This window comes from Girardinichthys multiradiatus, chromosome 3 (genome assembly GCF_021462225.1).
Source record: "Girardinichthys multiradiatus isolate DD_20200921_A chromosome 3, DD_fGirMul_XY1, whole genome shotgun sequence".
In the NCBI taxonomy this organism is placed as follows: Eukaryota; Metazoa; Chordata; class Actinopteri; order Cyprinodontiformes; family Goodeidae; genus Girardinichthys; species Girardinichthys multiradiatus.
In genome coordinates, this window is record NC_061796.1 from 6,728,263 (window position 1) to 6,752,899 (window position 24,637).

The window sequence follows — 24,637 nt, forward strand, 5'->3', positions numbered from 1 at the left end:
AATCCGAGTAAAAAACCAGCCGGTAGAAGTTAAGCTGTAGTTGCTAGATGTCCTCACGAACCATTGCCGATTCGGGTTTTCAGCCATTTGCACCCCTCGGCCACCGTAGGTTTTGCCCCATAAAACTGTATCAAAAGTCGAAAACGAACGTTGCCATGCAAAATCTCGAAGAGTAAATACAAAGAAATGTCATTGTGTAGTTGTCCTCGACCTAAATGCGCACACTGCCATCTACTGGTGAAACACTGGCAATAACAGACCTCATCAAGCACGCAACTGCTTTGTATAGCAACAGAACACCAAGAATGCGACACCCACATATTAGTGCAACCTTTCATATGCAGTATATTATGTTTGTCTTTGTGGTGAAGGAGTTTAAATTCTGCCTGACTAAAATCACCCAGGCCGTGAACTCTACTGGTGGAGCTAAGACACATCCTCTCGGAAGCAGTTTGACCGAGTTACACATCGCGTGCCAACAGACCGCTTCTCGTGACAGCGGGACAGATGCTTCTTGGGCAAACGCCGCCTTGGCTGCAGGAAGGGCAGCGACACAGCCAGACTCACACTGTCGTGCCTCTCTTAACAAGAGGAGAACAAATTATGTCATGCTGCATAGTGTTTACACCATGTCAGTGTGTCGGTGAGGAGTGAAAGTAAACCGTTTATTTTTTTTTTCTCGTGGAGCCTGTGGGACAGGAGCGCGCAGTGGGGAGTGCGTGATGCCGCTCCAACAGACGTCAGAGTGAGACGGTAAAGAGGGCGAGAAAGGCACGCAACTGTCCGGGTATATATGCTAATTCAATATAGACTAATCTGAAGAATACCATGGAATATTCTCAGGATATCATAGTCTGTGTGGAACTGCAGTTAGTTCTCTCTTGCCCTGAAAGAGTGCCACATTCTTGTATTATTATAGGTAATACTCCATTGGCTTCCCGTGTTAAACTGAAAGTAGCCTATATTATGCAAAAAATGTAAGAACTGAAATTACTTTTCCAACAGTGCATCATGCCCTTTTTTTCCCTAATGGACAAAAATGTGTAAACAAAGAAGATTGCTCTGAGTTTTGCTTTTTGAATTGATTTTAAGGCTGCAAAATGACCAGCATATGTCACAAAGTAGGCTTATGCAATTCCCTTTTATTATATTATAACATTTTACTGTATTCCTTAATACTAATGTGAAGTCTTAACTGGCAGATATCTGGCCTAATTAGACACAGTTTATAGTTTGCATTGTATTGGTTGTGTTTGAGTCCTAATAATCACTAATAAGTGTTTTCATCTGTTGAATCTGCTTTGTCATTTACAATTTGGATAAATCAGCTTTGCAAAAATTCTCAAAATCTATCAGATTATGAGGACATCTCTTGTCTTGTTCGAGAGATTCTGTGTTTATTGTGATGCTAAAAAAGTATATCCCTCTTCATATTCAGCTTTTTAGCAGCTATTTATGAGTCAGAATTTCATCCATCTTGACAAAACATCTTTAAAATCTGAAAAACAGTAAGCCACGATGCTGCCGCCACCATATTTCACTGTAGCTCTAGAGTTTTTTTGCTGCTTTGGTGCCAAACGCAATCTTTTGAAATAGTGGCCAAAATTTCAAGTTTGGCTTTTTCAGATTTTAACACATTTTTTCACAAGGCTCTGGGAGGTTCTAGCAAGGGATGGGTCTTTACTTTGGAAGTCAGGGCTTTGGTTTTTCAACTCTACTCCTTAGCCCAGACATTAAATTCCTGCAGCTTCTTCTGTGTAACTGTCAGCCTTATAGCAGCCTTCCTGACACACCGGTTTAACAATGTCACTGTTTTTCCAAATATTCCCTAAACACAGATTATGGTGTTTGTGTAATGCAGTTGATTGTTTTGTATCATTTTCATGAGTGATACCTTCTCATGAGTGAACAATGACCAAAGGTTCTTTTTTAAACCTCTCTAAAAACTATGGGTTTTGCAGAAGGACAAAAATGAGAAAATGTCAAGCAAATATTGAAATTGTCACAAAAGGTTATCTGTATTCCTTGTGCATAAGTTGATACTTATCCACACGTTATTGCAGCTGTTGTTTAACTTTCAAATGTTTCAATATTATGTTTGTCAGTTAAATTGTACAAAATACATTTGAAATTAAAGGTTAATGAAGGTTTTATTTAATTTTTCATCATCTCAGTTTTGTACATCACAAAACATGATATTTTAACAGGGGTGTTTTTCCCATTTGAAAGCCACACCTCTGGAGAATATGGTTAAGTCTGAAATTTATCAAGAATTGCTTAGATAATCGAAGTAGAACAAAACCAGAGGATGAAACAGACTCAGCACACAGGATAAGATGGTAAATGAGGTTTATTTCTACTGTAGACTTTGTTTAAGGAATCTTGAGCTGGAGTTGTCCAGAAGCCAGAGGAGGAGGAGGTAAACCCAGGAATCCAAGGAGAGAGAGAGAGAGAGTACTGGTGATGAGAATATTTACAGTGCAGTCCTTAGGAGGGAGTATTACCAGATGTTGACTGGCAGGTAGGCAGATAGGCAGGTCGACAGGCAGACAGGCAGGCAGACGGATAGGCAGACAGACAGGAGTCCACATAACTGAGGTTATGTTCCAGCAAAGGTCTGTATCAGCAGCTACCTTAAGAAGCCCATGAGCTCATTAGGAGAATGCGTTGCAGCTGCAGACAATGAGCTGCCGGAACCAACCAGAAGGGGAGGAGCAGAGATCCTACAGTACCCTCCCCTCAACGATTGCCTCCAGGCAATCCAGAACGCTTTTCAGGATGGCGTTTGTAAAAGGACGTGATGAGAGCAGGGTCCAGGATGTGAGAACGGGGAACCCAGGTTCTCTTTTCAGGTCCATATCCTGCCCAATCTACAAGATATTGAAAATCACGCCCTCTACGCCGAACATCCAGGATACTATTGACCGTATATGCAGGGTGGTCATCAATGAGTCAAGCAGGAGGAGGGGGCTTGGTGGGAGGACTCAGGGGACTTTCCGAGACTGGCTTGATCTGGGAAACATGGAAAGTAGGGTGAATGTGCATGGAAGATGGTAGTTTGAGTCTCACCGCAGATGGGTTGATGATCCTCTCGATGAGAAAAGGGCCAATGAAACGGGGGGGCCAACTTTCTAGAAGTATCTTTTAATTTAATATTCCTGGTGGAAAGCCAGACTCTCTGATTGATGCGGTAGACAGGTGCAGCAGAACGGTGACGGTTAGCGAACCTCTTATTTTGTTCCAGGGTGCGTAGGAGGGTCCTCCTGGTCTGTTGCCAGATCCTACGACACCTGGAAACATAATGCTGAACAGAGGGCACCAGGATGTCAGATTCAACACTGGGAAACAGCGGGGGTAGATAGCCCAGTGAAGCCTCAAAGGGGGACAAACCAGTAGCAGAGGAAGTATGTGTGTTGTGAGCATATTCGATCCATGTGAGATGTTTGCACCAAGAAGAGGGGTTGTCATTTATTACGCACCTCAAGGCGACTTCAAGTTCCTGGTTGCATCTTTCTGTCTGTTAGATTAGGGGTGGTATCCAGACGAAAGACTTACGGAGGCACCAAGAGCTTTGCAAAACTCCTTCCGAACTTGCGAGATGAACTGCGGGCCTCGGTCAGAAACAATGTCCAAAGGTATGCCATGGATGCGGAAAACGTGGAGAACCAGGAGTTGGGCAGTCTCCAATGCAGACGGAAGCTTGGGTAAAGGAACAAAATGGGCTGTTTTAGAGAATCTGTCAACAACAGTAAGGATGACTGTGTTACCGTCAGATGGCGGGAGACCAGTGATGAAATCAACGGAAATGTGGGACCAGGGGTGGCTAGGGGTGGGCAGAGGTTGAAGAAGACCAGCAGGGGGTTGATTAGTGTTCTTGTTTCGAGCACATGTGGGACAAGCTGCAACAAAATCTTTAATGTTGAGGTTCATAGTCGGCCACCAGAAATACCTTTTGGTAAATGTGATCATACGAGTCACCCCGGGAGGACAAGTCAATTTATTGTTGTGCACCCAATCCAGAACTTTATTGATGACAGAGTTGGGAGTGAACAGCTTGCCCACTGGGCCAGTACCTGGGTCAGGTTCGGACCTCTGTGCCTCCCTGATGTCCTTTTCAATGGCCCAGGTGAGCGCGCCCACAATACAAGAATCCGGTAGGATGGAAGCTTCAGTCTTGAGTTGGTCAGAATGAGAGAACTGGCGAGAGAGAGCGTCAGGCTTAATGTTCTTGGAACCGGGTCTGTAGGAGATAGAAAAATGAAAACGAGCAAAAAACAGAGACCAACGGGCTTGTCTGGGGTTAAGTCTCTTGGCATTTTGAATGTAGGAGAGGTTCTTATGATCAGTCCAAATGAGAAAAGGGACTTCAGTACCCTCTAACCAATGCCGCCATTCCTCAAGCGCCAACTTGATGGCTAAAAGTTTACGGTTGCCCACATCATAATTTTGCTCTGCTGGAGACAAGCGACAAAAAAAATAGGCACATGGATGTACCTTATCATCCAGAGGACACCGTTGAGAAAGAATAGCCCCTCCAATGTCAGAAGCATCAACCTGTACAATAAATTGTGCACATGGATCAGGATGGGTCAATATGGGTGCTGAAGAAAATAGAATCTTTAGTTCCCCAAATGCCCTTTCTGCCTCAGGAGTCCAATGGAACGTTTTCAGAGAGGAGGTGAGTTGAATGAGAGGTGCAGTGACCTGACTGTAGTTCCTTATAAACCTCCTATAAAAATTTGCAAATCCCAAGAACCTTTGAAGTTGCCTGCGATCATTTGGAGTAGGCCACTCTGCCACTGCCTTGGTTTTCTCGGGATCAGTTCTGTACCTGCCTGCCTCAAAAATAATACCCAAAAAAGACACAGATGTGACACTGAATTCGCAATTTTCGGCTTTAACAAAGAGTTGATTCTCAAAAAGCCTCTGGAGAACTGTTCTGACATGCTGGCGATGTTGTTCTATGTCCTGGGAAAAAATCAAAATTTCATCCAGATAACAAAAACAAAGAGGTTGAGAAAGTCACGAAGAACATCATTAATAAGAGCCTGGAAAACAGCCAACCTGAAAGGCATAACCAAATACTCAAAATGTCCTAGGGGGGTTTTGAAAGCTGTTTTCCACTCATCACCCTCTCGGATCCGGACCAAATGGTAAGCATTGCGCAGGTCGAGTTTAGTGAAGATCTTGGCAGAATGTAATTGTTCATGTATGGAATCAATAAGTGGTAGTGGGTATTTATTTTTAATAGTGATTTGATTCAATCCTCTATAATCAATACAGGGTCTTAATGTGCCGTCCTTCTTACCCACAAAGAAGAATCCAGCGCCAACAGGGGAGGTAGACGGACGAATGATCCCAGATGCTAAAGAATCCTCAATGTACTCTTTCATGACCTTTCTCTCAGGTCCGGAGAGATTAAAGAGTCTGCTGGATGGTAGCGGAGCGCCTGGGAGGAGATCAATAGAGCAGTCATAGGGGCGATGCAGAGGTAAAGAAAGAGCCCCTTGTTTGCTAAACACAGTTGCGAGATTGTGGTATTCAGGTGGAACTTTGGACAGATCAACAGGCTCAGAAGGTTTGAGTTATTTGATAGAGTGAGAAACAGCAGTTCTTAAGCAGTTCTGGAGACAGAGATTACTCCATCTCTCTACTCTGCCCTCCACCCAATTAATAGCAGGATTATGTTTCTGCAACCAGGGAAACCCCAAAACTAATTGTGGAGAGATGGAAGAGACAACAAAGAACTCACCCCATTCATGATGGTTACCAGAGGTGATGATGTGAAGCTGAGGCACTTTAAATCTCACTTGAGACATGGTTTGACCAGTGATGCCAGTGACAGAAAGGGAATAGTTGAGAGGCTGAGAGGGTATTTGAAGTTTATCAACCAGATCCGAGGAAATAAGATTCTGTTCAGCACCAGAATCAATAAAAGCGTCAACAGGAAACTTCTCTTGGCCAACAATAATAGTGACCGGAAAACACACGAGAGACAGGGGAAGAATGGGATATGCTCATCAAAGTCCCCTGACCTATTAACGAGCCCTCTCTTTTCCCTTCTTGGGGCATCTTGTGATAAAATGTCCTCCTTGTCCACAATATAGGCAAAGACCACCCTCAAAGCGACGTTGTCGTTCCTCTGGGGAGAGTCGAGTGTGACCAATCTGCATCGGTTCCGGTTCCGCAGATCCCTCTGAAGAGGAAGTGGGTGCGTCGAGGAAAGTGGTTCGAGGCGCCAGAGAGTGCTGCCACTGTGAATTGTAGTTCCTTTCTGTTTGTCTCTCTCTTAGACGGTTGTCAATGCGGATCGATCGGTTGATTAATTCATCCAGTCTTTCGGGTTCATCTCTCAAAACCAACTGGTCCTTTACTTCAGCAAGGGAATTAACAAAAATACCCATGAGTGCCGCTTCATCCCAACCCACCTCCTGCGCTGCCACCCGGAAGTCGATGGCGAACTCAGCCAACGCTCTCCTTCCCTGTTTGAGGGTGAGTATCTTCTTAGCCGCTGCCTCCTGCCGGAGTGGTTGATCGAAGACTCTCTTGAAGTGACTGAAAAAAATGGCATAACTAAGAGAGTCAACAGGGTTAGATGCCAAATAGGCGTGCGCCCAGCGCAGAGCAGATCCCTTTAGCGAGGTAACAATATAAGTAATCTTGGAGGCAGCAGTAGGGAAAAGGGAGGGGTAACAACTAAATGCTAATTCACACTGGAGAGAAAAACCACCAAAGTTATTAGGATTACCATAAAACAGTTCAGACGGACGGAAGTCAGGCTCTCGGATCCCAGAAGATAGAATTGTGGGTGGCTGAGGATTCTCTAAACGAGCTGGAGGATTGGAAGAGGCAGGTGAGAGTTTGGTTATGATTTCGCTTAAAGCATGAACCATACCACCAAGTTCTGTGAGATGAGAATCCGTAGTCCTTTGTTGTTGCAGTAGCTGTTGAAGCATGGTTTCAGTAGATTGTAGGTGTTCCTTTAAGGAAGTCTGTTCATCATCTGAATTGTTCTTTGACATGTTTGATGGCTGGAACATACTATCAAGAATTGCTTAGATAGTCGAAGTAGAACAAAACCAGAGGATGAAACAGACTCAGCACACAGGATAAGACGGTAAATGAGGTTTATTTCTACTGTAGACTTTGTTTAAGGAATCTTGAGCTGGAGTTGTCCAGAAGCCAGAGGAGGAGGAGGTAAACCCAGGAATCCAAGGAGAGAGAGAGTACTGGTGATGAGAATATTTACAGTGCAGTCCTTAGGAGGGAGTATTACCAGATGTTGGCAGGCAGGTAGGCAGATAGGCAGGCAGACGGATAGGCAGACACACAGGAGTCCACATAACTGAGGTTATGTTCCAGCAAAGGTCTGTATCAGCAGCTACCTTAAGAAGCCCATGAGCTCATTAGGAGAATGCGTTGCAGCTGCAGACAATGAGCTGCCGGAACCAACCAGAAGGGGAGGAGCAGAGATCCTACAAAATTATTCATACCACTGGCAGAATTCGATTTCAAGCAATCTTGTAATTTCATTAACATGTTCCTTCTGACAAACAATCTTTTAATTAAAGGGGGCTAAAGATTAGGGTGATGGCAAGGAGACATTCAAATCTTGAAGACTATTATAATTGAGAGGGGCATATGTAATTTTCAGTATGCTGTTTTTTTAATGATACATTTGGGAAATTTGTGGTCTCTTACCCTGACTGATATTTTTGCTCAATCAGATTATGTCTTTCTATAGTAACCTCTCTGTGATCAATGAATTAGGTAAAACAATGCAATAAGCAAATGTCAGGAAAATCTTACTTCAAGAGCTGAATTTAACAATTCATCAGCTTCCCTGTACAAAACAGCAGGTATAAACTCAGGAGCACTGAATGCTGACAGAAATTAAAAGGTGTTTCAACAAACCTGAATTCCTATGCAACAAGTGTATTGGAGCATTTTTATTTTAACCCCCCCCCCCAGATTGCTTTCTTTAGCTGAGTTGCACAAGATCTATGATATTAAAGTTAGAAAATCTTTTGATATGATCTATCTTTATCTTATATTTTTAACTAGGAATTTTACCTGGTGTTTGTACACTTCTGAAAGACATTGATCATTTGTTGGTTGTATGTAGGCCTCATATTTCAGTTTTTTTTTCAAAGTTGTAAACGTCCCATCACCTGGGTGTATTCTTCTTCACAATTTAGGATGTGAAGGGATTATTTTAACCTTGATGTGAGGTAACTCTGAATCTCTTGCATGCTATGAACCTCAACAGGAAAGGATGTTTATTCACTGCAGGTACATGTGTCTGATCTGAATGTTAACATGATTCACGTGTTCTCTCTGCATACAGCCCTGCTGGGAGGCATGATGGCTTCTGCTGCAGAGGTCACTGAGCCTTCAGGGCAAGTCATGATGGTTACAACAGAGGATGAGGGGTGCAGGGGCAATGACCATAGGAGACAAGTCATCCTGCAGCTAAATGGGTAAGAAGTTTTTGTAGTGTATTCAGGGGTACTGGTCGGCTCCCTGTCTGGACGTTTAACTTTTAGTCTTTGTTTCAACACCATATTTTTAAACAACCAAAGCCACTTCAGAAAGGAACAGAAAACAGAAAACAAGCAATATAAAAAACAAGAAAGAATTGCAACTCAATTTTTAGGTTCAAAGTTCAGTTAATTTGATGTGGGGGTTGGAGTGGGAAGGGGTTGGGGACTATTTTTAGTTTTTAATGCATAAATATTATTTTTCCACGATACCTTTATATAAACTACATTTTTGGGAAAATGCATTGTACATTCCATATAGTATATTCTCAGTGTAACAAGACTGGGAAATGTGCAGATAGAAAACGACAGTTCAGTTCATAGGTGTCAATATGTCGTCCCCTACAGGCCAAATGATGACCCTGCTGGCATTGCCACCACAGTTTTAGCCATAGAGACCCATCAAAGTAAGTAAAGACATGCAAACTGAAAATATTATCTTTTCAAAACTTAATGAACGTATAAAATAATTTTTTTGTTTAATACAGCTGAGCCATTATCTGCATTAGTAGGGTTGCTTATTCTTCCTGCAAGAGATCACGGTTTTGTTTTTGCTATGTCCTGTAAAGGTGACTATAAAGCCGAGGGGACAGAGATAGAGTATGGCTACCCCATCACCTGTGGAGACAGCAGAGCAGTGCTGCTGTTTAAGAAGTTTATATGTCCAGGAATCAATGTGAGATGTGTTAAGGTAGGTCGATTGTCTGAGTCTGTCAAAGAAGTGCTGATTTATCACTGGAGATACACAACCAGCTTGTACTTTTTTACCTTTGTTGTATTGCTTTCCCCTTAGATTTATAGCTCCTCTAACTTTCTTGGCATTTGAATCAAGGACTACACACACTTTTAGAGAATGTGTTGAACTGTTTTATATTTCAAAATAATAATCACATTTACAGAGCTTTAACATTCTTTGCAACTTAAGGAAAGTTTTACTGGAATTACTTGAACATTGCTGTAGTTGTTTCATAAAAAAAAATCATTCAATTGTGAAAATATAATCATGTACAGTAAATAATTAACCATATCACAGATGAGGGCAGCATTACCTCTTCATGACTAATCAAGTGTCATCAATGAGGATAAAAACACAAAAAGCCAGGAGCTTGTCAAAATTGGTCATCTTCATCTGTTATCAACATGCTATTTGAAACTGATTTCAATAGTATTTTTATTTTTTTTACAGAAGCATACACAATGTCATTTTCTCTTGGACAATTTTATTTATGAGATATTGCTTTGTGGCAAGGTACTAAACTCACACCTGTTGAACTGATGGCAGTACAATGTCATTTCTGAATAATTGCTTCAATAATCATTTCACCACATGGGGGCTCTTTAAAGTCCCAGATGGTAAGTTGATTTTCATGTATCAAAAATTTAAAATAAAAGAGTGAGGTCACAACATAAGTAATGTACCCTGACACTGTTCAGCACTAAATGTTATACTTTTCATCCCAATAAACATGCCCTATACAAAACAGGGATACTTGGAAAGTGACTCACAAATCAAAAGATGTGAGAAGACCTAATTTTTGCAAAAACCATGCACCACATTTCCTCACATTTAGACCCACCTAACACATTTTCTAATACACCAATATACATGGCAAGAAATGAAGCAGTGTGACTCTAGCTTAAATATCTCCCTGCATATTACTAGTAGAGATGAGTAACACTACCATTAATTTTTGATGTTTAATGAAACTATTTATTATCAGTAATTAAAAAAAACCTTCTTATTTTATACATTAGATTTACATGTTTCACTGAACCTGCGTCAAACTAAACCTCGAACCTCATCCTCTGTTCCAATGCAGAATAATGATTTATTACTAAATACTTTCATCCAAACATAAATTTTCCACTTTTGTTTCTTTTTGTCTTTGCCCACGGTAGCCATTTTTTCTTTTGTATTGACATTGGAAAGGCTTAATGTTTGGCTTTTCTATATTTAAATCCAATTTCCTTACAACATTATTGCCATTCATCTGTTTTTCAGCTTCCAATGCGCAGTAATTTCAGTTTCCTGCCTTTTTGTGTTTTCACTTTTGTTGTCTTTGGTCCACCTTTGTTCTCTTTACAGCCTTTGCACACAGCTGAGTGTACCAGCACATTGTGTTGAATTCCTGCTTTGAAAGACTTTTATACATTTTTTTCCATTGTTCGAGCTGATGGGGAATGGTTTTCTGTCAAAAAATTATTCAGTTCACATTTTTCTAGTTATGTTTTGCAACAGCAGACTGTTCAGCTGAACAGTTTTGTGTCAAATATGTGATTTCTCTTTTTCTACAAAAAGAAATGGATGAATGAGCATCCTCCAAAAAGAGGAACTCTATATTTTTATGCCAGGATTTGCAAATGCTACTGTTCGAGGCAGCTTTCCTCCACCTTTTGTCATTTCTAACACCACAGTTTTTAGTCTGTATCCTAACACATTTATGGTGTTATGTTAACTTACTGTTTCTATATTTCATATATGGTTGGTTGAAAGGTAAATTATTCCAGAGGAATAAAAAGTGAGATAATCATTACATGGGTTAACAGCTTGTTTTAATCTATATATGACTGTATACAGGGCATAAATTGCCCTGTCTTGCTTTTTACAGTTCAATGACCAGCTCATTAGTCCCAAGCAATTTGTACACTTGGCAGGAAAAGCCACTCTGAAGGATTGGAAACGAGCCATCAGAGTGGGAGGGGTAATGCTCAGGTAGGCTTATAAAACATTAAAGAAATTTCTTTGTTTCTTTCAACAAGCCTTATTTCCTGTGTCGACTGTCATGTTTCATACTTTATAACGCATCAGCGTCTTGTACAGTACCTATGTAATTATTCAGACCCTTAGTTTTTTCCAAAATGTTTCATGTTACGACCGCAAATTTTGATCGGGATTTTCTGTGATAGATCAATACAAAGCAGATAAGTAGAAAGAATAGGATGCCTGTTTATCATTGTTTATTCCAAAGAAAAATCTAAAAGGTATGTTGTGCATTTGTATATTTAGCCTTCTTTATTCTGACACCCCTACATAAAATCCAGTGCAACCAGTTGCCTTCAAAAGTAAGTTAGTACATAGAATGGTTTATCATCTAATTGCAATCTCTCTTAAATTATATTCAATTAATATCACCCTCTCAATGGACTACAGGTGGAAATTAGCATTTTTGTTACAACCTGGCACCATGCATCTTTCCTTTGAAAAGGTCAGTGAAAAGTTGTACATTGTCCCTGTGTAAATAAAAACGTCATCATCATAAAAAGGTCATCATCATCAACACTAATTTGTGTGTAATTTAATCCCAGGATAAATAAACTGTTATGTTAGTAGCTCAGAGGTTTGTTAGAGAACATTAGTGGAAAACACCCAATAACAGTGGTAACTGTGGAGGAGCTGCAAAGATCCCATGCTCAGGAGTGAGAATCTGGCTATAGGACAACTATTAGGCATGCACTCCACAAATTGACCCTTTGTGACCATAAAAGGGTTATTGTTGAAAGACCACCACTCAAAGTCCCATTTGCAGTTTGCCACAGGTTATGCAGGGAACACAGTAAACTTGTGGAAGAAGGTGCTCTGCTTAAACAAGACCAAAAGGCAACCTTCTGAGCTACATGTGAAACACTAAACGTTCCGGAAAAGAAAAAAAACACGGCAAATCACATTGAACACACCCTTCTCTAGAAGGTGAACACCGAGGTATTTATACTCCTCCACCACCTCCACTTCTTCTCCCATGATAGAAATAGTTTTTGACTTATTCCTGTTTCTCTTAAAATCTACAATCATCTTTGTTTTAGTCATGTTCAAAATGAGATGATTGTTTCCACACCATGCCACAAAGTGGTCCACCACCTTCCTATACTCAGCTTCTTGTCCATCTCTGATCCACCTCACGACTGCAGAATCATCCGAGTATTTCTGCAGATGACAGGAGTCTGTCTTGTACTGGAAGTCTGAGGTGTACAGAGTGAAAAGGAATGGTGAGAGTACAGTCCCCTGCGGTGCTCCTGTGCTGCTGACTACTTGGTAAGACACAACCCTTCAGTCTCACAAACTGTGGTCTGTTTGTCAGGTAGTCTTTGATCCAGGAGATTGTTGAGGCCTCCACCTGAGTCTTCTGGAGTTTCTGACAAAGCAAATCAGGTTGGATTGTATTAAATGCACTGGAGAAATCAAAGAACATGATCCTCACAGTGCTACTGGCTTTGTCCAGATGACAGTGGGTTTGTTGAAGCAGATGTATGATGGCATCTTCAACTCCAACTCCACAGCAATAAGCAAACTGAAGGGGGTCCTGATGGTTTACTGTTTGCTTACTCAGGTGGGCCTGAGTAAGTGGAAGTAAGTGGAAGTGTAGCAGAGAGTGAAGCATGGTTAAAATCACCAGAAACTGCCACAAAAGCATTGGGGTGTTGTGTCTGTAACTTAGCAACAAATGAGCTGATGGCATCACATGCAGTGTCGGCAACAGCGGAAGGTGGAACGTAAACTGTTGCCAAAATCACACTGGTGAACTCTCTGGGTAAATAATATGGACGAAAACTTACTGCCAACAGTTCAATATCTGGACTGCAGAGATGACACTTCACAGTTACATGTCCTGGATTACACCATCTGTTGTTCACAAGTACTGCCAGTCCACCTCCTTTACATTTGCCGCTCCTCTTTAAATCTCTGTCTGCTCGTATTGTTAAAATGCCCGGCAGAGAGACGCTGGAGTTGGGGATATGATCCTGCAGCCATGTCTCAGTAAAACACATAATACTGCATGCCCGGTACTCTGGCTGGGTCCTTTGTAGGGCTTGGAGTTCATCCAACTTGTTTCCCAACGATCTCACATTGCCCATCATAATCGACAGAAGAGATGGTTTGAACTTCCTCCTTCTCTCTCTTCTCTTAGCTCCTGCTCTGCATCCACGGCATCTCCTTTTCAACCCGTCAGGGATTTGGGGTTGTAGTTGAAGTATTATTTAAGCTTTTGAGATATTAATCAGCTGCTCCCGGTTGTAAGAAACAACCCCGTTGCCATGGCACTGCATCATAACAAATGTCCAAAAATAGAAAGTATTAGGAAAAATCCCCCAAGCTGCACAACATCTGACATTGGAGAGGACAGTTGTCCAAAAAAAAAAAATCAACTGTATCCACCACAAGAGGAAGAGTTCCCAAAAAAGAATAAATCAGAATCAAAAGTAACAGAGCTACTCCAACCTGCTGCCACCTTGAGCGGCGCAATTCTATGATAACCTACGTTGTTGTTTATTAAAATCTGAGTTAGGGGGAGCATGTAGATATTGAATAGGAGGGGCCCTAAGATGGACCCTTGGGGAACGCCCCATGTGATTTTTGTGCTCTCTGATGTAAAGTTACCTACTGACACAAAAAAGTCCCTGACTTTCAAGTAGGATTTAAACCAGTTGAGTGCTGTACCAGAAAGGCCGACCCAGTTTTCCAGGCGCTCTAATAAAATGGAGTGATCAACAGTGTCGAATGCTGCACTAAGGTCCAATAATACCAGCACTGTGGTTCTTCCACAGTCTGCATTTATACGGATGTCATTGAACACCTTGAGAAGAGCAGTCTCTGTACTGTGGTGAGCAGGAAGTCTGACAGGAAGACATCGAAGGGGTTGGTCATTGTTAGGAAGTTGTTTAACTCCTGAAACACAGCTTTTTCAATAATCTTACTGATGAAGGGGAGGTTTGATAGGCCTGTAGTTCTGTAGTAGCAGCTTGTCGAAGTTGCTCTTTTTCAATATAGGTTTGATAATTGCTGTTTTCAGGGCCTGGGGGAAAACATCTGACAAAAGGGACGTGTTTATTATTTGTGTTAAATCAGATGTTATTACAGGCAAAGCTTTCTTAAGGAAAGCTGTGGGTAAAACATCGAGACAGCAGGAAGAAGAGCTTAGTTGCTGTAAAATTTCTTCTAAGTTTTTGTAGTTTATTTGGTGAAATTGGGAAATTTTGTCAAAATCATTTCTAGTTGGAGACAACATTGGTACTGGAGTTGACGTGGATGTGCTGACTGCCCCTCTGATCGTTTGGGTTTTTTCAGTGAAGAAGTTAGTAAATTCATTGCAGGCCCTTGTAGAGTGGAGTTCAGATGCTGCAGTTACAGGAGCGTTTGTTAACCTGTCAACCGTGGCAAATAATGCACGAGCATTGTTAATGTTTTTGCTGATGATCTTAGAAAATACAGATTCCCTTGCATTTTTCAGTTGTAGGTTATATCTGTATAGTCTCTCTTTATAGATAATATAGTGAACCTGGAGTCCAGTCTTGTAGAATGGAAAACAGTTTCCGTCTGGGCAAAGCTGTTAGAGAGAAAATCCAAAAGGCTGGCAGAGAAAGATGTTTCCACAAAGCCTTGACTTTAGAAGAGTTGTACACAAATGCATGCCACACTGGTGACATTGTTATTTATAAATGTTTTAAAACCACATTTTATTTTCCTTCCATTTTACATATCTACACTACCTTATGTTGGTGTATAACACAAAAACCCAGTAAATACAGTTAAAGTTTGTGGTTGTAATGTGACAAACTGAAAAAGATCAAGAGGTTTTGAAAATTACTGTAGTCAACAACTTACAGGATCTTTTGAATGTAAAATCCAACTGCACGTCTCTGTTTCAGTGTTTATCTGAGTCTACATTCCAGAGATAGTGGGTCATCAGAACTGTGATGATAGCAGGATCAAATGGTTCACATATAAGCCTCCAAGCAGCACTTCTCACCTTTTTATCATGTTTGCACTTGGAGTTGGTGTTGCTGGGAGGCAACACACAAAACTCAACAGGCGGTATCTGCTCTTTTCATCTTTATTCCTCCAGAGGCCTGACCGATGAGCTCTGCATCAAACAAAATAGCGAGAGGCTGTTTTATTGTTCATACCAAACATCCCTCATGCGATTGCGCAAGCAAAAAAATGTTTTCTCAGACACTTTGCTGTATTATTGTAACCTGCCTGTCCCCTTTACAGGAAAATGATGGACTCTGGCCAGATAGATTTCTACCAGCATGAGTCCATGTGCAGCAACACCTGCCGCAGCACCAAGTTTGATGTGCTGATGAACAGCACGCAGCCTCCTCTAGGGACCTTGGTGCAACCGAGCCTGTTGTGTTTACCTCTTGAGCCTGTTGGAGGACAGCTGCTTCCTGTGACAGGTAGATTACCTTTGGCATTTAAAGTTTGCTGTTTTTAAAGCAACCACATATGCTTAAACTACTGCTGTAGCACTGAAATGTCAAGCTGAGAGCTTGGAGAGGTTTGTAATGAAAAAAAAAACAGTATTAAATACCAAAAATATGATAAATACTCAGATATTAGAAGCCAATTCTACATAAACATAACATGTTTAGGCCTTTATTTACTAGATATGTCTGCTTTGCTTCCATTTAAGGAGAAACGGGATACAGACAGTGGCGGTAGAGGAGTCTTTGGAGGATATGTTTAGTACAGCAACAGGGCAAAGTAATGGTTCAACACAATTTGTTAACTCCTTAACAATTAACAGACACCCTCCTAAGATAAGGAGAGCTGACACATTTGGTAATAAACAACAAAATGATGTGTATGGATGCAATGTTTACATTTAATTAGTCTCTTGGTTTTGACCTGTTGGCCTCCATAATGTTACATGCTCTGTTTGTATGTTGGTTCAATGTATTTTGGTTTACATCACAGGTGATCACAACTTTTCCAGATTAAGTGTGTTTTAATTTTTACAGCATCCAAGTAAATATACACTACCAGTCAAACGTTTTAGACACACACTTTATGTTCATAACCATTTACATTATACGTAGATTCTCACTGAAGGCATTAAAACTGTCAATGAACACATATGGAGTTATGTAGCAAACAAAAAATTGTAAAAGAACTTCAAAAAGATTTTATATTTTAGAATTCTTAAAGTAGCCGCCATTTGCTGTGATGACTGAAATATTGACCTCTGGCCATCTCTCAATCAAACTCTGGGAAGTTCTTTCAAGACTCTCTTTCGTTTTATTTCAGGTGACCCCCTCATGAAGCTCATGGAGAGAATGCTATTTTGAAGAATCTAACAAACAAAAAAGTTATTTCACACTTTTTGCTTACTTCATAATTACATGTATGTTCATTGACCGTTTTGTTGCCTTTGGTGAGAATCTACAAAGTAAATAGTCATGAAAATAAAGAGACCCATGAAGTTAGAAAGCACATCTAAAATGTTTTAACGGTAGTGTATGTAAAAATATATGCGTGGTTTATTTCAGTACCCTAATCTCACACTGATCTCGCACTTACTGTGCAAAGAAAATGTGCTTAAATACAAAATAAATTTTTCTAATTATGTTTTCATATAAGGGAAAAAAGATCTCCAAACAAACATGTCCCAATGTGAAAAGTAATAACCCCTTTTGTTCTATATAATCAATTAACTGTGATTAATCATGTCAGTTCAATTTCTCTAGCCACACCCAGGCCTGATTGCTGTCAGACATGTAAAACCAAAGAATCACTTAAACTGAACCTGTCTGAAGATAAGAAGTAAGCTAAAAGTTGTCAAAAAGCAACACAACATGCCCTGATTGAAAGAAATTAGAAAACAAATGAGAAACAAAGTCACTGACTTTTTTTATGCTGCGTTCCATTAACCTTGGGATTCGGATCTTTACGTCATCTCGGAGTTATAGCGTTCCAGTTTCCTGCTTGTTTTCCTTCGTATTGCTAGCAACTCTAACAGTTACTACATCAATAACAATGACAATAACACTGTTATGCACAGTATTTTGTGCATATCAACAGCGTTGAAACATCTCGTCTTATAAACGCTGAAAAGTAGTATGTGTACGATTTACTACTACTAGGTTTTACTACTATTGATGTGAGTAGCAACCATCTTGAAAGCGGAAGTCGGGTATGGTCGTGTTGCCCCAAATGTCCGACTTGTAATTCTGACTTTGCAGGAGTTCTGGTTGAAATGTCTTACTTGGAGGTTGGATATTCCGATTTCCGAGTACAAATGGATCGCAGCATCAGTCTCGAAAGGATTCCAAAGTTATTTTGAAAGCTTTGGGGCTTCAGCAAATCACAATGAGAGCCAATTTCCACTAATAAAGAGAACAAGCATAATCCAGAACCTTTCTAGGAGTGATTAGCCTACCAAAACTACTCCAAGAGCGCACTGATGACTTATCCAGGAGGTCACATAACAATCTTAGTCAACACCTAAAGCACAGCAGGCCTCACCTGCCTCATTTAGGTCATCTTCATTTAACAAAAAGAAAGAGACTGGGTAAGAGTTAGAGTATTTATGGAAGAGTGCCAGGTCAAAAACCACTTCTAACCAATAAGAACATAAATGCAAGTCTCAGATTTGATAAAAAGATAAAACAAAATTGACAATCCCCAAGACTTTTTGGCAAATGTGGACTGAGACAAAAATTGAGCTTTTGTGGAAGGGGTGAATAATGCTGTTACATCTCTCGTAAAGCTTACACAGCATTTCAGAGGAAGCACATCATAACATTAACAGTCAAAGATGGTGGTGGCAATGAGATAATCTATTAGATCTTCGGGACATGGACAACTTCCCATAATGATTGAACCATCGATTCTGCTTCTGCCAGAAACTCCTTAAGCAAAATGTCATCAGCTCACCTCAGATCTGAAGCTAAGGTGCAGGACAATGATCCTAAACACACAAGCCAGTCCACCTCTGAATGGCATGAAAAATGTATTGTGGAAGGTGCTGCTGTGTTTATAATTCTATTGAGAGGAAAAGTTTCCTCACCTGTTACCATAACAATCATCTGAAAGACAGTACTAAAGTTTAAAAGTGCAGAAAACATCTTTTCTCAAGAGAAGAGGTCTTTTATAAGACAGGTACTTCTAAAGATTTACACAAGTTTTGTCCACCCATTGCTCTCATCTCGCCTCTAGTGACCACATAAGGTTTGACCTCCCTGACACAGCGAGCCGGCGAACCTCTGAATCGGCAGTTGTGGGATGCTCCTGCTGACTTGTCCTCAAAAAGTTGCTGACCGCAGTCAGGGAAAGAGTCATGTCCATTTATAAAGCCGCCAACAGCAGCTGACATTTCCAGGTGTGGCCTTTTTACTTGCCGAGGCCGCAGCTTTGGTTTAAAGGCTTTTAAAGGTGACCTAATCAGGCACCGTTCCAGGTGGAGCTCAGTCAGTAAAATGGTTCGATGATGTTGCCCTGAGCGGCAGACTGAATCGCCTTGCTGCATGTGCAGTGTTGGTTGTCAATGATTTTCAAACAAGTAGATAATTCTCAGCGAGCGGGCTCAACCTCTTGCTCTCTTACAATTTTCAAATCTGCAGAAATGTGATTCTATTCCATCCTCCCCTCATGGGGGAATAAATCAAACCAACTTATAAATCAAGATGGGAACTGGAACACTTTCAAATATTTTACCATCGTGACAGAAGTTTAAGCAAACATCCGTGGGCATACATTCATCTGTATGCCCAATTAGACTTCCTCTAAGATAACACATCTAGCATGCTTTGCACTTCATCACTCTAACCTGACTTCTGTTTTTATCAGTTTGGTGTTGACTTCAAATTATATTTAAATCCGTCCTGCCCTGCTTTCTGTCTTCACAGAGCTTCTCTTTGCTAACCCATTTTCCTGCTCTTTCCTCCTAACAGCTGTCACCTATTTGACACTCTCTCTCTCTCACTTCTTTTTAAACAGTTTTATCTGTCTTATGACATCCAGTTCTGTCTTTTTCTATGTTTTTTACTTGAATCTCACCTCCAGAGGTCACCTTGCTTATCTTTTCAACCACATTTATCACAGAGTACTTATCATTCTTTACCGTATTTCTTTACTTTTTATTTTAGCAGCCCACATTGGAATTCATATCTTCAAGTACATCAAATCTATTCTGGTGCATTTAAAGCTTTCTCAAATTTCTCTGTGGCCATTTTTATGCACAGAGTTCTCATCCTGTAACGGATCTTCTCTAGATGGAGTGTTGAGTCTTTGGCAGAGTGTAGCGGAGTCAGGGCTGATGGGAGATGTTCTGTCTGGTCTCGACACCAAACTAGGGGCCGCTCTAAAAGGGGTGGAGCTTCGCAGCAGGAAGGGCAGCCTGCAGGAGACAGGTAAGTTTCCACAGTGTGTGAACAGCTTAACATACAGTGCCTTGCAGAAGTACTCATACCCCTTGAACCTTTCACATTTTGACACATTGCAGCTACAAAGCTCAGTGTACTTCATTGGGATTTTATGCGACAGACCAACACAAAGTAGTGCAAAATTGTGAACAGGAAGGAGAATGATACATGTTTTTTAAAAATATTTTACAAATAAGAATTTGAAAAGTATGGCATGCATTTGTATTCAACCCCAAATACTTCTAAATATTCTAGTCCAACCAATTGTCTTCAGGAGTCACTAAGTTAATAAATATAGTCAATCTCTTTGTAATTTAATCTCAGTATAAATCTATCTGAAGGCCTCAGAGGTTTATTATTGAACAAGGTTGTAAAACAATGTCCCAAGCTTTGAACACCTCACAGATCGGTATTTAATCCATCGTCTATCATAGCGCAACTGCAAAGCTACCAAGACATAGGTGTCCTAAACTGACAGGGCAGGCAAGGAGAACACTAATCAGAGAAACAGCCAAGAGGCCCATCATAACTCTGGAGGAGATGCAGATATTTGCATCTCAGGTGGAAGATTTGGCTGACAGAGCAGGACTTAGGTGTACACTCCACAAATCTGGAAGGGTGGCAAGAAGAAAGCCATACGAAGTCCTGTTTGCAGTTCAAGAAAGACGAAGATGCTCTAATCAAATTAAACTAAATTGTACATTTTTGGCCTACATGCACAATATTATGTGTGGCAGAAAACACTGCACATCACCTTTAAAACGCCATTTTCGCAATGAAAAATGGTGGTGGCAGCATCATGCTGTGGGGGTTGCTTTTCTTCAGCAGCAACAGAAAAGATGGTCAAAGTTGATGGGAAGATGGAAAGAGCTAAATACAGGGAGAAAACCTGTCAGCAGCTGCAAGACTTGACACAGGGGCAGAGGTTCATCTTCAATTAGAACAATGAGCATAAAAACATACAACCAGAGCTCCAACAGAGTGGTTTAGTTCAAACTGTATTAATTGGAACGACCGGTTTAAAGTCCAGACCTACAACAAACTGAGAATCTGTGGAAAGACTTGAATAAAATGATTGCTCACAGATGCTCTTCATCCAAGCGGAATGAGCTTGAGCTGTTTTGCAAAAATGTATTTCAATCTCTACCCAAAAAGACTTGCAGCTGTTATTGCAGTGAAGGTGGTTCCTTCACTGTAATTAATCGGGGAGCCTGAATACAAGTAAATACCAAAGTTTTCAGATTTTTACATGTTCAAAAATTTGAAAACTATGTTTCATTTTCCTTTGGCTTCACAATTGTGTTATTGTCTGTTTTGTCTATCAGAAAAATCCCAATAAAAACGAACTGTGTGGTTGCAAAATGAGAAAAAGTTCAGTGGGCGTGAATACTTTTGAAAAATCTGTGTTGATTTTAGGCCATTATGGGAATAAAAATGGTCTTCAACAAAAAGCCCACCTTAAACTGAAAAAAGAAACTAATATACATATTTTTTCATGGGAATTGCTTGTGTGCAGTTGAACAAAAAGTAATATTGAACACGTTGGGTTTCTTTTTTATAGATGCTCATATACTTAATTCCCTGTGTGAGATGTTTGGGCTTTTGGATTCAGTGAAACAAGCTCTGGTCCTTAGGTGCACCCAGAACCAAGAGAGAAATATCCATCATGGTGTGTATGGTGAAAAAGCTGCTAGAGCCAGTACGCAGTTCACACATTGTAGTCCCCAGTGGACTGTACTAACTGTTATCTTGTTTTATATAGTGCTGGATGAAATCCCAGAGGAACACAGGAAGCAGAGCTGCAATCAAAGCAGATCTTATAAAACCTCATCCTTCAAACACCTTCGACCTCACCGTCAGAGCCCACAGAAAAGATGCGCGCACTACTCGCTGTCGATTGAAAGGACAAACTCAGCGACCTATCCACTGTCTTTCACTGGTTTATCAGCCGCATCTCACGTTCAGGTCTTCAGCCATTTCTCTGCCCCCCCTAGTCGAGGTCACCTTGCTGGAGCCAGCAGGACAGACGGAGTGGGCCAAAACAATACCTCAGGAAAGAATAAAAACATGAAATAGAGGACAGTACTTTTTCTTGGAGATGGTCAGATTAGATGTGACGAGGTGGAGAAGACAAAAAGCTCACATGACACTGAAAACTTTAAGTAGATTCTCGTGGCTCTTACTGAGAGGAAGTGCAAGAGACTAAATAAAGCCCTGCAGTGAAGACACCAAACTCACTAATGTGTTGTGCAACAAACCTCCCTTATTGGGAGATATTCCGGGACTGTTGGGTTGGGCTTTTAGAATCATTAGATAAATACACATTAGATTCAGATAGAGGGACTGTAAATTCCCAGAAGAATATCCAGGAGAACAGTGTTTTACCTGTAGTTATAATGTTGCGGCTGAATGGTGCATAAAAGGGTTTAACTGCAATAAAGGAGGTACAGAAACACACTGTCCAAATTAAGATGTTTATAATAGATGTTGGTTTTAGACACTTTTTAAAAAATTGAGCAACTGAAGAAACTTAGTTAAATACTTTGTTGGCTGCTTGACCCATAATGTACATAGTTAATAATAAAATCTTTATATTCTTCACTTTTATTTTGATAAAACTCACCCCACCATATATTTTATTTTGCCTTTCAGTTCCATTTGTTTTATAGAGTCCCAATTTACAATAAATGACATCCCAAGGAACTTTACAGGACAGTCTTGACTCCCATTAATCTCCAATTATCTATAAAAGATACAAATAATTATATAGTCAGCTCAAGATCTTAATACAGTCTAATTTAATCCAAATTGGAATACATTACAGTCATATTCAGTTGATCATTTGAGACCTATTGGTTATAAGTTAAAGAAGTCTATAAGGTGTTATCATTGCAAAGTCCACAACTTTGCAAAAATCCCTTATCATTAGCAAGCAAGTTGGCGACAGTGTGGAAGACACACTTTCTTTTAAAAGGAAGAAAGGTTCAGCAGAAACCGACCAGTAAAAGTTTTGGGGCTGGGAGGAAAATAAGGAGACAGAGCCAAAAACGGAGGCACCTAACAAGGAATACTTTTCAAAGACATAAATACAAAGAGAGTGCACAAAATTAATGGTAGCAATAGCTCAGTCAGTGATTTCGTCCAAGTAGGAGAGCTAAACAGAATCATTGAGCTTAGTGTATCTTCTATGGAAAGTTTAACAGAGACAATACACAAAGTTAAATACAGCAGAAGCATAATGTCTTTGTACTGGTCAGAAAGTGTCCCAAAACAGAAACACGAGGTCAGGGGTACCTTCTAGACAAACAACATACAGAGAACAGAAAATTAGCATTTTAAAATCCTGTCAGTTTATGCAATACAATGGTCATTTATTTTCATGAGTTTTGTTATGATGATGTGAGCTTGTGTGCATTGGGTGGGAGGGTGGTGGGTATCATGTCCTTTTTTAACTAGAAACAGTAAACTGAGATGCTAAAGCTGCTAAAATAAGCACTTACTGTTGTAACGCTAACACTGTTTTCTCCTCTTACATAATAAACCAAACACAAAGTGAATGTTCTGAAATTTCTGGGCAAATGGTAATGTTTTATACATGTGATCTACAACTCTTTTGAGAGAAAACTTTGTCTAAAAAAAGTTATATGTTGTAATATGTGTAATTTAAAAACATATTTTGTTAGTAGTATTGGTGGAAAGGTTTACACAGTTTGGATTAAAGGAAATATTTATTGCAAATGCTGGCCTGTTGTTTATTGTGGGCCAAAGGTGCAATGATAAATAAATAATTAAATAATTTGTTTTCAAAGCCAAGATGTTTAATAATGAAAATAACATTTTAAATACTTGCATTCACTAAACAAATAAATAAGCAAATGTATTTAGGTGTGTTTTAAATGTGCCCATATTTAAATACTGTCAGGTTATGCCATTTTGGTCTTTGTTTTTGCTTACTTTGCCATTAGATGTTTTCCCTGTTCCTCTGATTAGTAGTTTACTTTTGTCTAGTTAATATTTGTTTAGATCCTTGTGCTTTTGTGTTTCCTTTAGATCTATTTTCTTCACCAAGTTTGTTATTTAGTTTACTTCTCTTTTGTTTGTTCCTTATGTTTATTTCCTTCCTGTCAAGTTTTATTTAATTGTGTTTACTTTTACTTTTGCAGTTAGGTTTTTCCCATGTCCTTAGATGTAGTTGTTGCTTCCTTTTAGATTTAGTTACCATTTATGTTCGCTCATTTTTAGGTTTATTATTTAGTCTAGTTTAGTTCCTCGTGTCCCTGTCTTCCTAGTTAGTATTTTGATCCCTGTATTTATGTTTATACTTTTCCTTAGATCTGTTTCCCTGAGTTTCTTTAGTCTAGTTTCTCCCATGTCTCTGTGTTCCCCTGCACCAGTATCCACAGTAAACTAATTCCCTCAGTTCCCTCAGCTGGTCTTCGCACCTGTCATTAATCATCTGATTACTTGCCTCCCGTCCCATTGGTTCACATTGCACTTCCCTCTGTATATTAACTTAACGGTTTCTTTGTTCCCTGTCTCCTGCTCTGTGTCCTCGTGTAAGTCAGTTGTTTATTTTTATTAAAGAAGATTCCTAAACTATGTGGCTTCCAAGATCCTGTCTCCATCCCGGTCCCAACCAACCACAACCATCCTACATTGACATGTAAGACTGACAGATAAAATAAATTCATTAAACAATGCAAGTATGCAAATAGAAAATGCATATTTTACTAATTACATAAGCTTTAATTAAATAAAGTAGTAATTTTTATCAGCAACTAATCTATTTCATAGTATATTGAATAAATTATATTTGTATTTGTTTCATTCACTTCAAATAATAAAGGACATATATATTGAATTATGGCACATTGGACCTCCATAGCTGTTAGACCTTCAAACAAAATCAGTTTCGGCACAAGACGCACAGTATAGATTTTATTATATGTTTTTGCTTT

The 24,637-nt window shown here is 39.9% G+C and overlaps 1 protein-coding gene across 3 annotated transcripts; it reads left to right on the top strand.

Annotated features, from left to right (window-relative positions):
• The first annotated feature begins 64 nt into the window (after positions 1–64).
• On the top strand, positions 65–24,278 carry LOC124865274 (glucocorticoid modulatory element-binding protein 1-like). Of its 3 annotated transcripts, none has more exons than XM_047360234.1 (9): positions 65–787; positions 8,348–8,480; positions 8,889–8,947; positions 9,110–9,231; positions 11,150–11,253; positions 15,529–15,713; positions 19,500–19,667; positions 21,241–21,348; positions 21,442–24,278. In XM_047360234.1, the coding sequence occupies exons 2-9, from the start codon at positions 8,362–8,364 to the stop codon at positions 21,753–21,755; spliced, it is 1,179 nt and encodes a 392-aa protein (XP_047216190.1). In that variant the 5' UTR covers positions 65–787; positions 8,348–8,361; the 3' UTR covers positions 21,756–24,278. The 3 variants fall into 3 exon arrangements, with proteins under 3 accessions (XP_047216190.1, XP_047216191.1, XP_047216192.1); XM_047360235.1 differs by having other exon boundaries at positions 65–753; XM_047360236.1 differs by having other exon boundaries at positions 69–787; positions 19,530–19,667.
• The last annotated feature ends 359 nt before the right edge of the window (positions 24,279–24,637 follow it).